This window comes from Triturus cristatus, chromosome 3_2 (assembly GCF_964204655.1).
Source record: "Triturus cristatus chromosome 3_2, aTriCri1.1, whole genome shotgun sequence".
Lineage (NCBI taxonomy): Eukaryota > Metazoa > Chordata > Amphibia > Caudata > Salamandridae > Triturus > Triturus cristatus.
The window spans coordinates 795018672-795033420 of NC_140584.1; the positions used below are offsets into that span (position 1 = coordinate 795018672).

The 14749-nt window shown below is 50.2% G+C and overlaps 1 protein-coding gene across 2 annotated transcripts in view; it reads left to right on the plus strand.

Moving 5' to 3' along the window:
* INO80D (INO80 complex subunit D) overlaps positions 1 to 14749 on the plus strand; it is a 294761-nt gene that overhangs the window by 115870 nt on the left and 164142 nt on the right. For both annotated transcript variants that reach the window (XM_085648924.1, XM_085648925.1), the window contains exons 5-6: positions 632 to 737; positions 7906 to 8130. In XM_085648924.1, coding sequence (XP_085505050.1) covers positions 632 to 737; positions 7906 to 8130 — 331 coding nt within the window. The remainder of the gene's footprint in view (positions 1 to 631; positions 738 to 7905; positions 8131 to 14749) is intronic.

Here is a 14749-nt window from a genome sequence, read left to right on the forward strand (position 1 = left end):
ACCAAACTGCCTTCAGTCATGCATAGCGTGCTTAGAGTGCAGCTGTGTGCCACTGAATCGGCTGCACACTGCATTCAGCACCTGGGCTTTAGTTTGCTCCTGCATCAGGTTTTCGCCACAGAATTCGCTGTTCATGGCCAATGGCCATGCACAGCAGCCATTGGGCATTGTGTACCAGTTCCTGGCTCTGCAGTGCTCACTTTGCCTAGTCTTTGCCATGCATAGTTGATCTGCACATCAATTGGCAGACCCTGGTTCTGAATCATGACAAAAATGTGAGCTTTATAATTTTGGTGGACAGTTTCTTCCTCTGTGGAATACTCTACGCATCCATTTCTAGGATGAGGGATGCTCCTTAAGTCCCCTCATATGCCATGTCATTTCTGGGGAGGAAGATTCTTTGGTTACAGGCTTTCAATCCACTTTGCTCAAATCCTCAAACCATATGCGGAACTGTATATCCCACAGTGAATTCACTGAGCAACTTGTGCCTGCTGTTACACATCTGTTGAAGATAGTGAGTTGATGTGTCTGAAGCGTATTCCATTGTTTTGTAAATGAATGTGTTTGATAAATGTTAGTTTTTGAGTTGTTTTTGTTCTACATTCTGCTCTCTTCTCCCAAATTCCAGGACTGGACTGGTCTGAAGACAGTGGAGAGGAGTCTGATGAATCTGAGCTAATGTCACCATATCGGGTGGCTTTGTCAATCCGTGACACCCTCCGTCAGCGAAGGGAGTAAGAATGGCTTATCATACCATGCATTTTTCAGTTGCTTGTTAACAAGGTAGAACAGCATTGCTTTGGTAGGACAAGAATTTCAGCCTTATGAACAATGTAGCTTGACAATGCATTTAGTGGGACTGGTGGTTAAGGTAAAATACTTTCTGCTGGAACGGCTAGAACACGATAAGTTATCAATTCAAATAATCTTTATTTCGATCGTTTAGATCATCAAAGATATAAACACTTTACAATTATTTGAGTTTAAAAGTTCCCAGTGTTTTAGACATTTGCATAAAAAACAATTACTTTTCAAAAAAGTTTCATAATTAAAACAAATAGAAACATGGAAAAGATACTCTAAAATCAATTAATATTATACAGTCCCCCCCCCCCTTTTTTAAAAAGCTGATTCGGACATGCCACATGGCCATTAAAAACTTTGCCATTGCAAAAACAATCGGAGGTGACAAATCAGTTTTTAGTATTCTAAACGCAGGCAAGAATTTCCTAAAACCAATATTTTTGAGAATGGGAAGAAGCCAGTACTTCCTCGCTCTCGGATAGGCTTTGCAAAAGAGGACCACGTGTAGATCGCTCTCCTGTGGGTATGCACATGCTGGGCATTGCTCACTTGTTGGAGGCTGGGACCAAGAGCTGGTAAAGGCCCTCAAGGGTAAGCAACCATACCTCCACTGTAAGTAGAGCTTTCTTGCCATCACGGGGGCCATACCATCAAGAACACTTTCCATTGAGTAAAAATCTTTCACTTGTATAAATGAATTGGTCAGTGAGCCCTCCCGTGTACTATCTAGAGTGGTGGTCAGCTTTGACTGGTAGTAAAGTTTTGAAAGTGCCTTTCGAGGAATCCTCGTGCTTGAGTTTGCAGGATCGGCCCATAATTCCCCTAGGCCTAAGCTTTCGCATGATCTTTTTATATATGTTAGCCAAGGGATGTTATTGATATTCGACAGGGCCAGAAATTCCTGCAGCTCATTTCTATAATCACTAAGATCCTGGCTGCTCCAAAGTCGTTGCCAAAAAGTTAATGGTTTTAAGCCCAGTTCCTCGGCGATTGGCCTGAGACCAAGGTCCAATCTCAGAGGAAACCATGGCGTACTAGGAGGAAGAGCCACCAGCTGCCTCAAAAATTTATTCTCTGTACTTGCAAGATTTTTAGCAGGAGTATGGCCCCATAATTCACCCCCATATAAAACTGAGCCCCGAGCTTGGGATTTATAAATCTGTATCATAGGACCCAGTGGGCGGTATATGGATTTACCCACCATTCTTGTAATAGCACCCACCTTCTGTGATAGCTTCATATTTGCCTTAATAGTGTGTGTCCCCCATGTCATTTTTTCATTCAGGGTGACCCCCAGATATTCAAATGTGGAAACCCTCTCCAGACGTACTGTACCCAACGTAGGGTTGGGACGTGATGAGGGGGTAGGGTTCAGAATCATATATTTTGTCTTGGAAGCGTTGATTTCAAGACCCCTCTCATTACAAAATTGGAGGAGCCCATCCACTATCCGTTGGATTCCCATAGGGGATTTGGACAGCAGCAGGGGGTCGTCCGCAAACATTATGGCGGGCACTCTGCTGCCATTCAGTTTGAGGGCATCAGTGTCCGCTATCCTGGACAGGTGGTCGATTACCCCGTTGACGAAGAGGCAAAACAGGGTGGGTGCGAGCACGCATCCCTGCCTCACCCCCCTGTCAACGGGGAATCTTTCTGTTAAGCCCCCCCCCCCCCCCCCCTCCTGCCACACCTGACCCGCGCGTAGTTTTCCTGGTGTAATTTGATTAGGATGGCCAGGATATCTGGCGGGACTCCCAGATCATCAAGGACACTCCAAAGTTTGGATCTCGGCACTAGGTCGAAGGCGGCACGCAGGTCCACAAACTGTGAACAAGCTGCCCCCCCCCCGACCAGCGCAGTCTTCCAATAAATACGTTTTAGGCAAAACATTTGGTCCATAGTAGATACCCCCTTTCTAAACCCAGCCTGGTATGGGCTCATAGTGGCGGTTTCTTCTATCCAGTTCTGTAGGCGATCTAAAATAAGCCTTCCAAAAGGTTTTTGTGACACATCTATCAGGCTGATGGGCCTGTAGTTGGATGGGAGCAGAGGCGAGCCTTTCTTGAAGATCTGAACCACCTCCGCGCCCAGCCAAGTACAGGGCACCTCCATGCCCTTTAGGACCGCATTAAACAATACCAGGAGGTATTGGGCCCATATGTCTGGTTCCTGTTTGAAAAGGTCACCGGGGAGACCATCCAGGCCAGGTGCCTTACCTGTTGATAGGCCCGATATAGCGACCCGGACCTCCTTTTCGGTAAATGGGTCGCCTTCCGGATAGTTATGTACAACTGGGGTTTTACAGACTCCATACCCTGCTTCCACTGCAATAAGAGAGTGGAAGTGCTCCTGCCATAGCCTGGGAGAAATGTTCGGTTCTATTGCCGGGACAAGTTCTTGGGAACCCGTATTGGCAATTCGCCAAAACTTCCGTGAGTCCATTGAGGCTAGGGAACTGGTGAGTTCTTCCCATTTACTTTGGTCCCACTCACTCTTAGCGTTTGAGACCAACTGCTTATATTCGCGTCTCCTTGCTTGAATCTCAGGCCTAGTTTTGCGATGCTTAATACTCAACAAAAGATCCATCCTTGACCTACGGCACGCTGCATTAAACCATGTGCGCTGGACCTTTCCACCCCCCCTCATTGGTCCACTATTGAATAGATCTGCAGTCAGGGTCTTGACGACTTCTTCATGCATCAAACAAATTTGTTTATTTTTCTCGTCTGGGCATGGTTCGTCCATTAGAATGCCCATTTTTTCCAAAATGGGGATAAAGTTATTGTAGAAGCGGGGGAGCTTATCTGTACTTGCAGCTAATTTCTCCCACTTAATTCTCCTCCTATTAGTTTCTAGGGCTGAATCCGGGTTTATCTTTGATGTTTCTAGTTCCCCATGATCCCGTCCTGGAAGGAGAAAGTCAAATTCCAGAGCGTTATGGTCGCTGTCTGCTCTGTCTGTTACCCTGAAGTCCATAACATGCGACCACAGGGGTAGTTGTACTAGAATGTAATCTAATCTTGACTCCCTGCCCTTCCGGTTAAACGTAGGTTTGCTCGGGATGTCCGATTTAGCACGCCCATTGCAGGCCCTCACACCATGTTTCAGAGTAAGGGCGGTAATCTGGAGTGCTAATGGAGTCCAAGCTTTAGGTGATGTAGATACTATTAGAGGTACACGCCATCTTGCATCTTCCTCTAATGAAGCCCCATCCAAAAGACCAGCTAATGGCTCGAAGTGTGAATTCAGATCCCTGCCCACTATGAAAGGGGTCCCCTTGGGGAGTTCATCCAAAGCACTTGACAATTCTTCAATGGTGGAGGACTCCTGCGTGATGGTAACCGGCCTTGAATATACATTTACCGCTACTAATCTGCGGCAATTGGACCATTCCAATAGAACCACGAGTATGTCCTCTGATGCCACTGGGACACGCGTGGCCTGCCATCCCAAGTGTACTGCAACCCAGGTTTGAAGGCCTCTCTAAGGACGCCCTCTACCCCCCCATTTTGCGGGAATGGAAAATACTGCGAAATCCTGCCTTAGATGTTCCTCCCTCTCCCAAGTTTCTTGGAACATACATAGATCTTTAGAGTTATTCTAACCATTCCTGGCATTCGAGCTGGTTTCCCAAACCTGCCACATTCCATGAAAGTATTTTTAGAGGCTGGGGCCCATTGTTCGGGACAGTAGTGAGGGTGGAGACATTCCCTTTAGGACTAGCCGTGGTCTGAGTGTGCTGGGAGGTAAATTGTTTCTCCCCCCACAATACTTCGTGTCTCGCCAATGGGAGTGCCCAAGTCACTACGATGTACTGGGGCATCGGCCGACATTATCTCTAAACTATTTCCATCCCTACCCTCCAAGGATATAGACTTACACTGCTTACTTATGCATGCAGATAGTCAGTCTACCATGTCAAGTTGGCTATACCTGTTCTGTATTGGAAGATAAACTGGCTGGAGGATTCTCCAGGGGTGATAATCTTGCTCTCTAGAGCCCCAGTTTCCACCCCTCCTATGGCAAATTTCCCATCCCTCATCATCCCAATTTTTGGTGTAGTGAGTTTGTTGATGATTTCTAGAGTTGGGGAATTCTCTCCATCCTCTTGCCGATCCCCCACCCAGTCTCCCTAGGTTAGTGCTCTGGGCATTCGTTTCAAAGCAGCCTTGGTATTGGCTTCTGGGATTGTAAAGGTCTCCCCTTCTTTTGCTATCTTCCCAACCGGCCGATGTTTGTGGCCAAGCCCCCCAAAACTGATCCTCTCTATCCTATGCAAAAGGGGGGTAAAAAAAGGAAAGGGGTAGGGATTTAATAGTAGTCCCTTCATCCTCCACTGTCCATCCACAAATATGCTGTACTGTCCTTTGGTCTCTAAAGCTAACTATAATGCAGTCTCCATTAATGGATTTAGTTGAGCTACCCAGCCAAGGCGCCCTTCGTACCATAAGGACTGGGCTCAATATGCCTTCCGGAAGCGGTCTATGCATCGATAGCCAATTAATCACTTTGTTCTTAAGTGAGGCGGTGGATTCTTTTGAGGCAGCGTTCAGTTCTGGAATCCCTACTAGAACTACAGTATAGGGGGCTGCCTCTGGAGGAAGATGTACTGATCTAAACTTTTCCCTCTTATTGGCATCCTCGGTCGTTAGTTCTCCAGCGTTCGATGGTTTGGTGTGGACAGGATTTTTCTCCCTGGCATGTTTCGCACTAGTTGAAGAAGGGGAAAAGTAGTTATACTGATTTGCAGAGTTTTTAGAGATGGTTGGCTCCGTGTGTGTGTGTTAATACTTGTGGGGGGGGTAAGTTTTGGGATCTGGATTGTGTGAGATGCACTTTTGTCCTGTTTAGTAGCCTGGGGAGATCCCTTTTTTGACACTCTATCAGGAGCCTTAATCCCACCACTACTAGTTGCTTTAAGACTATCAGCTAGTTGCACTGTCGACTTTTCTATGACCACTAGCCTAGCTTCGATTTTAATTAGCCTTTCTTCCAAGGGGCTTAAGAGGTTTCTAATGAGTACACCTATATCAGCAAGGGTGGCATCCTCCTCAATGGGCTCAGATGAACTCAAGTTGTTTTGGGTGCTACCCTCCCCTATTAAATTTGAAGGAAAAGCCTTAGTTCTAGAAGTTTGCAAATTTCCCCTCGTATTTAAGCAGGGACTATTTGATGATGGGTGCAAAGGGGATTTTAAAGTGTACAGCTTCAGCCCAACCTGATTCCTCACTCCTCCTCTCTTTTTCGTAACTGCTCCTTCTCTAGTCCCCTTCCGCTTGTTCAATTTAGAACCTGCGGACTTAATCGTTTCAAAATCATGATTAGGGATGGTGATAATTGTAGGGTGGGGTTGAGCAGGCGGGAGAGTTAGCATACTGAGATCTACAGGATCACTAAGGTCCTTCATACTTGAATGGGAGGTGCAATTCGAAATGTTCAAAGGCCCAGAGGGGTCAATTTTTCCGGCTGCCCCCGTGTCCAACACAATTGCTTCTGGGCGTGCCTCAGGGGACTTTGCCTGAGCCAAAGGACCCATAGACTATCTCCTCACCCTATCTAATTCCTGAGATATTCGCCTCTCAAGTAGCGTGATGTCCTCTATTAATAGGGAGCCAGCTTTAACAAAATATTTGTCCAATGTTCCCTTTGTTGCAGTAGCAGCCAGCGATGTACTTTTGCTCCTTGTTTCCCTGGTCGTCATCACTCGTGGCGATCACGTCGGGCTTCAAACACGAATGCAATCCCGGGATTGGGCCAAGAGTACTAGCCCAGACCCAGCCTCTCCCGTCCTCTAACGGCCTCAAACGGCCCGCCCTTTGCCCGAGCTTCGCCCCGGCTTCACCCCGCACGCGTCCCACTTACGTGTGAGAGGTAGCAGGGTTATGTAGTAAGAGGAGGTGGTGGTAGGGGCCGGGAAGAGTGACCAGGTGCGCCGGATTAAACTAGCAGCTACGCACCCTGGTCCTCGCAGTCCCAGCGAAACAACAGGCTCTTGATACGATGTCCCTCGGCGCGATGTCCCGGTAGCTCCGCGATTCAAGGGGAGCTGGAAAAGGTGAGTGGTTCAGCAAAGTCTGCGCCTGCGAGCGGCACCCACGAAGCGGGGGCCGCGAGGCATTTAGTAGGCAGGTGAGCTGGGGGGGAGGGCCGGGAAGAGTGACCAGGTGCGCCGGATTAAACTAGCAGCTACGCACCCTGGTCCTCGCGGTCCCAGCGAAACAACAGGCTCTTGATACGATGTCCCTCGGCGCGATGTCCCGGTAGCTCCGCGATTCAAGGGGAGCTGGAAAAGGTGAGTGGTTCAGCAAAGTCTGCAAAGTCTGCGCCTGTGAGATAAGTTATCAGTGTGTGTGCGCATGTATTCATGTGTATATGGTATTTCTACAGCACAACCCTAGCTAAATGGCATCGGACAGCTATACACGGTCAAAGGCAAGCTTAAAGTCCGCAAGTAATAGAAAGTTGAACTATTGACAGTTAATGCATTGTGACATAGCGTTCTTTAAAGAGGCAGGTCTTCAACTCTTTCCTAAATTGGAGCAGCGTTGGATCAGTCCTGTTGGATGCGGGCTGTTGAAGATCTTGGGTGTGTAGATGGAAAAGGTATTTTATCACGTTTTTCTTTTTTACATTTATAGTTTGCAGTCTGAGGGTGTCCTGGCTGTGGGTGTGTGGAATGTTTGATTGTAGTAGAGACTCTACATCATTACAACCAACTTATAAAGACTTTTAAATCTGTGATGGTCTTTCTCTCTTCTCCTCTTCCTAGATTTCCCTTGTACATTTGTACAATTATTTACTTCCTTTATATTAGTCTCTCTTAACCTCGTTATTTTCATTTTTCTCACTTTTTCTCTTCATATGTTACAATTTACTGATGGCAATTGCACTCTCTCTTCCTAGGTATCTGTTTCTGAAGATTCATGAAGTGGGATAATCTGATACCTTAGTTAAAATCCTACACAAGTATTTTTATAGAGCGTTTCAAACATGACAAAGACACAATCTTTGGCTAAATTATGCTGCGGAGGATGTGGTTTCATGGACTTTGTGAATTACTGTCTTTTGGGTTTTAAATACTACCTTTTTTCCCCGCAGAACACAGAATGACACTTCATGCAGTAGGAGTTCCAGGGTGGGTCAGCTTTGCACTTACTTCCAACAGAAATACAAACACCTCTGTCGCCTGGAGCGGGCAGAATTTGGGCCTAAGAAGTGCCGGCACACGCTCCGTAATGTCTTGGTGCAAGCAGCTAGCAAGGATCCAGACTGTGCGGGGCAGCTGATGCAAGAACTTCGAGGAGAGCCTGCTCTGCAAGCCAGGTGAGGGACTTTGACTCAGTCCCCTTGAGTAATCCTAGGTTTTAATCTAGCAAAGAAAGAAGATTGTTATTGATGCTATGAGCATAAGACACTGTATATGCAAGTGATTGCATATATTGATACGAGTCTCCCTGCTCCCTTTACCACCTTGACTCAAGTATTTTTGCTTGCCTGGCAATTTCTGCAAACTGTGTTGCTCAAAGAGGTAGACTTGCCTGGTTCCAGCTGTCAAAGATACAAGCGCTTCCAAGCACACTATGTACAGAGAAGCCAATCGCCCACATTTTCTAGTTTCTAAGATTAAAAAATGTGTTATTCGGTGATAATTGTATTTATATAGCGCATACTACCCCTGTTGAGGTGTTGAGCTGCTTTTTGGTTAGTAGCATGATACTCAAACCCAAAGTGGATTAATATAGAGAAATCTAAGTTGTTAATTGGAGCTTTGGACATGTGAGTCCGTTAGTTGGATTGAATAGGATAAAGGATGAATAGAGGAAGGAAGAGTCTAGAAAGTGTTATTTGGGCGATCATTGTAGTAAAAAGAGGTTTGGCCTGATCACAGGGAAGCTAAAGGAGGGAAGAGTTTAGAAAGGGCTATTAGGGAGACCATAGTAGTAGAACTAGGTTATTGACAATGTCCGAGGATATAATGAATGGTATTGGATGAGACATAGAGTAGTGAATTGGAAATTAGTTGAAAGGTTTATTTTTTTTCCCACTTTATTTTTTCTACTGCAGGAGTAGAGTTGCATAGAAATAGATACAGGACTACATAGAAAGTAAACATGTATATGGAAAATAATAAAGATGTAAAGGGGCTTGGCGCCGACAGGAATGGCTGCCTAACTACGGAGCTCCGCCGGAGCTAGGGCTCAAAACCAGTGAAATCCGGCCATACGGGAGCTGAGCACCGACACTGACGTCGAAGCGCTTTAGCACCGAGCAAACCCCTGAAATCGTTGTTGGCTCGGGACTCTGTTTACTTTGGTGGCGTGCAGGGCCGGCGGCGCCTGAGAGGGTGCGGCTCGCTTGAGGCCGCGAGAACGTGAGGACGGCGCACTGCCCAGCCAGCAGCCTTCGGAACAGGGTGAGAGTAGCGCCGAGATTGGCGGGCGCGGCCGGCGGAATCACCAGCGGCGGTGGAGCAGGGGAGACTGTTAATATTGGACGGTGAGCGCCGACCTGGCCAGGCCTGGAGGTGGGGCGGACCTCGGGTAAGTGCTGGCCGGGGTAACAGCAGCGAGGACAGTGGCGCCCCGGGGACCCCCCGCCAACAGCAAGCAGCGGACTCGCGAGGCCCCTGGGTCCAGGAATCGAGGTAGCCCGTTTGGACGTGGAGCAGGGGGTAGTCGCGCAGCGACTGCTGCGGCAACGCGATGCGATCTAAATTGGGCGGACAGGAGCGGCCGGGGAGCTGCGCCGCGAGCATCTGCGGCTTTGTAGGCCCCACGACAAGCAGCGGCAGATTGACGAGGAGTACCCTGCACCCCCCCGCGCCGCGGTGTCCGCGCCTGGGGGTGAGTGATCGGCCGTTGGAGGGCCCAAGGGCGATCTGTGCCAGAGTGAAGCGGGTGTGCACCAACCCGGTCGGGTGGCTCATACTCCGACCCACCGCAAGACATCTGTGTGTGAAGGGCACCTGTGAGCCCCACGCAGCTATCCTAAAGGGAACCCCATGGCAAAACGGTAAACTTAGAATCCGGCCAGTGATGAAAGCGGCCCCGGCTTGCACTGGGTGAACAGAAAGGGAATGACCGGCGCAGGCGTTGGAGGGACCCAGCACTCTTGACGGACAGAGCAATTGAGTTGCCTGACGCGCACCAGTGGAGAGTTTACATGGCGAATACCTGGTGAGAACACACTCGCTCTGGATAGAAGGGGTCGCCCGACCGCACGCCTGCACGAGACTGCATTGGAATAGCTTGGCAGACTGCCCGGCGGCGTGGACGCAGTGTGGGGGTGTGGGGGTCGCCGGGGGGCCCCCGGGTCTCCTGAGAAGCCGTTAGCGTGGCAGCGCTAAATGGGCGTTACGGCGCCGTGAGCGGCTCCAGGAATGGGCAGAGGAGGAGCCGGTGGTGGACCGCCCGACGCAGGGCTGCTGATGCCGTAGCGCGCCCCCCGGCTTGACACCTTAACCCAGGAACCGGACCGGGTGGCGGGCACGTGGCGCGAAGCTGCGCCAGGAGCCCCTCGGTGCAGCGCCGATGTGACAGGGTGAGGCGAGACGGCCGCCCGTTGTCTGCTGGTGGGACACCCATGAAGAACTAGTGACCCCACCAACGACGCCATACCTGGATAAGTGGAGACGGAGAGCGGCCTAGCCAACTATCGGCGGTGGAATCGCTCCTGGAGGGGCCTGCAGGCAGGAACTGGAGTGGCTGGGACGCGGAGGGAAGCCGGCCAACGGCCCTACCACAATCATGAGGCCTAAACACGGCTCCACGGTGCAATCCAACAAGCTGGTTAAATACGCAATCCCTAAAGCGTCCCAGACGTCCGAAGAGGGGCAGGATAGCCGACAAGGGGAGTCGGAGCCATCGTTGCAGTCCATCATGGCGGCCATTACGAGTCTGGGGACCACCCTCAAAACAAAAATGGACAAGATGTCAATTGAAATGATACTTATGAGGGCTGACATGCATAAAACGACAGAACGGGTCAAAGAATCAAACGTCACTGAACTCCAGACGTCCACTAAAAGACTGGAGGAGAGAATAAATGCATTGACCCACCAACACCGCCAAATGGCAGCGAAGCTCGAGGACCAAGAAGGGAGGGCCCGACGTAGTAACATTAGAGTGGTGGGGGTTCCAGAGGGACTGGAGGGGCAGAGTGTAGACCTCTTCCTGGAGGACCTCATACTAAATCACCTCAAACCACAAAGACTCTCCTCGCTCTTCACGGTGGAACGAGCGCACAGAGCGCTGCTCCCGAAACCGAAACCAGGTGCGGCTCCCAGAACGATCATTGCAAAAATCCTGAACTACAGAGACCGGGATGCCATCCTACAGGCAGCAAGGATCCAGGGAGACATGCAATACGAGAATGCGACTATCTGGTTTTTCCCAGACTTAACTCTAAAGGTCCAACAAGAGCGGCGGTCCTTTGAAGGGGTAAAAGCCACCCTGCGGCAACGCGGGATTAAATACATGATGTTCTTCCCGGCGAAGCTTAAGATTCTTGTGGACGGAAAATCGCTCTTCTTCACAAGCCCTCAGGAGGTTCAGGACTGGCTGGACGGGAAGGCGGACCATCGAAAGCGCACCAGACACCCCAGGGGAGAGACGGAGCCTGAGACTCGAAGGGTAGCACCAGCGGGAGACGGTGTTGCACGTGGACTGCGCGCAGAACGCGCGTGGAGATCGCGGTCCGGGCTCCGACAAACCAAGACACAGACCCATGAGCCTTCTGCTCTCCGCTTTGAAGAAGACTGCAAAACCGTAATGTATAAAGGGGGGGACGCTACCCAAACGGGCAATAGGGTGTGGGTCCGAGTTTACAGACCATCACAGTACAACCTTTAATTGTCCATTTGAAACACTGGAAAGTACTGATATACGGCCCGTGCCAGAGACACATAGTAATGAAGGGGAGGCACCGCTTAATGAGGTGACGGACACTCTAGGGGTGCATAGAAGCAGCGCTTGCTCCCACACATGGCAACCACTCAGTTCACCACGGGAAAGGGGCCTGGGCGGCCGGGATCGGCTACTGTCCACTTCCCCAAGGCACAGTTGTTCACAAATTGGGGCGATAGGCACTCTGCTGATTGGGGATGTGGGTAGTTTGGAACCTACGTGGCAGGGTAGCAGGGACGCCGGAGTTGATACTTTTGGGGTTCGTATTTGTTGGGTTGTTGATAATGGAGGGGATGGGAGGTAGTGGGGGTTATTGTTGGTCAAGCAAATGTACAGCATCAGTCACACGGTCGGGTTACTTGATTCTTGCAGGGCACCTTACTTCCTGGTTCCACGACACACATGCAGTGGGATAAAAGTCTTAAGATTATAAGCTGGAACGTCAACGGGTTGGGGGACAAAATAAAAAGAAGTATTGTGCTGCAATACCTTAAACGACACTCCCCGGACGTCGCACTGGTACAGGAAACACACTTCATGGGAAACGGTTGTAGAGCCCTCAACAGGTGGGGCTATAAAATGGTAACACATGCGGGGTTCACAACAGGGTCCAGGGGGGATGGGATCCTGGTGCGCCACACTTTCCCCTTTGCGATTCAGCGCATGTGGACGGACCCGTTAGGGCGCTTAGTCGCGGTCGCAGGACAATGGGAGGGCCGAACACTCATTCTGGTTACAGTATACATTCCGCCAGGTTTGCAAATGCAATCCTATAAAGATCTGGGTGCCTTTCTATTAGGCCTACCTATGGGGCACCTCGTGATTGGAGGAGACTAACTCCGTGGTATCAGGGGAATGGGATAGACATCCTCCGCGGGATATAGGATTAGGACAACCGTGGCTCCCCCAATTCCTTGATGCCTTTGGCCTTATCGACCTCTGGCGGTAACACCATCCCACCAGCAGAGGGTATACCTTCTTATCGGGAGCACACCACCCCCTGTCTAGACTCTACTACGTTCTCTCCCCGGTACAGACAGACATGATTACGACGGAAATTACGCACCTGCCCAGGGGTATCTCGGACCACTCGCCAATATGGGTCCACCTGACAATAGGGGACAAGAAAGTCGAAGGCTTAGTGCCGATAAATCCATGGCACCTCAAAAGCCCAGAGACCAGAGCAACACTGGTAAAAGTAATTGACCAGTACTTTGTGGATAATGACGGCACGGTGGACTCACCGTCCACTCTGTGGGAGGCATTCAAGACAGTTCTTAGGGGGCAGGCTCTCTCAATCATAGCGGGTAGGCGTAAGGAAAAAGAAAAGCAGCTGGCCGATATCGAGCGCGCAATCACGCAGCTAGATGAGAGAATCGACCGGGACCCTGATGATGAGAGCTCCCACCAATTGCAAATCAGGGCAGCAGAATATAAAGCCATTGCTACAGAAGCGGCGAAAACCCTTGCTCGCGACAGGGATGGGCGTATATACGACCAGGGTGACAAGGCGGGCAAACTCATAGCTTGGCAGGATAAGAAAGAAAGGGAGCAGCGAGTGGTACCCGAACTTATGAGTGCTTCAGGGAACATCCTCTCCGAGCCAGGCGACATAGTGAGAGAGCTTGCCATGCACTTTGAGCAGGTGTACCGGAGCCAGTCTGACCTCACGGAGGACGACTACTGACTTCCTGGCAGACATTCGGCTGCCCACCCTCGCAGATCGGTAACGAGACCAAATGGAAGAAGACCTCACGTCGGAAGAGCTAATTAAAGCAATAGGTGATCTCAAGGTGGGTAAGGCATTGGGACCCAATGGCCTCCCTATTGAACTATACAAGCTTAAGCCAGATAAGATAGCGCCATATCTGAAAGCCATGTACTACGATAGTCAGAAGAGGGGGATGTTACCTGGAGATCAGCGCATAGCCACCCTTGTTGCAATTCCCAAACCAGGGAAACCAAGGGCGGATTGCACATCGTATAGACCAATATCACTCCTTAATGCGGAACCCAAAATACTAGCCAAAGTCTTAGCCAACAGGCTCCGTACTATCCTCACCAAACTCGTGCACCCTGACCAATCGGGCTTCATGCCACAACGCAATACAGCCCTCAACCTGAGGCGCCTTCACGGAGTTCTGGGGCGTTGCCCCGGAATCCAGGAGGACGCCATGGTGGTTTCGTTGGACGCAACCATTGCGTTCGACTCCCTTGAATGGGCCTACCTTTTTGCAGTGCTCATGAAGTTAGGCTTTGGGCCCAAGTTTATAGGGTGGGTGCGCCTCTTGTTCGAGGCATGTGGGCTGCTGAATTCATATCTGTGCATAGATCGCCGCCTGGTGTTGGGTCCGGATGTTTGCACGTTGTTGTCCTGGAAGAGTCTTCGAAGTATCCTGGGATAGGTGACTCCTCCCCTGGACTACAGTGCGCATGGGCATCCTCTCCATCCTCAGATTGTTTTTTTCCGCCATTGGGTTCGGATGTGCTTATCTTGACTCAAGTTAGGAAAAACTTTTTACAGGCCAAAAGGCCTTTAGTTCGCGTCGGTACTGTTCCCGATGGGTATCGATAGTTATTTGTTAGTTTACTAACTTCCAGAAACCAACTTATTCGCATCATACCCGACCATCGACCCGACATCGACGATTGAATCGAGGACGCCCTTCAAGCGGTGCCCTGTATGCAATGCGAAATATCCCCATGTCGACGTCCACCCGGTGTGCAACAAATGCCTTTCACCGGATCACGACGAGTCCACATGTATGGCCTGTGCCCGATTCCGATCCAAGAAGACTCTCCGGAATCGTCGAGCAGCGAGGCTCGAAGCGCAGCAAGCGGCACCGGCCCCGACTGACATCTTCAACGCCGAGGACGAAGATGTGCAAGACGTGGAGAACCTACCCTCCAGCCCCGCTTCCGAACACGACTCCGGATCGTAAGACGTCGAAGAACAACTCTTTCACAGAGACGAAGCCGACACCGAGGTAGGAGACTACAATGAGGCCTTAGGGGCCGAAGAGAGTAGCTCCGGTGAC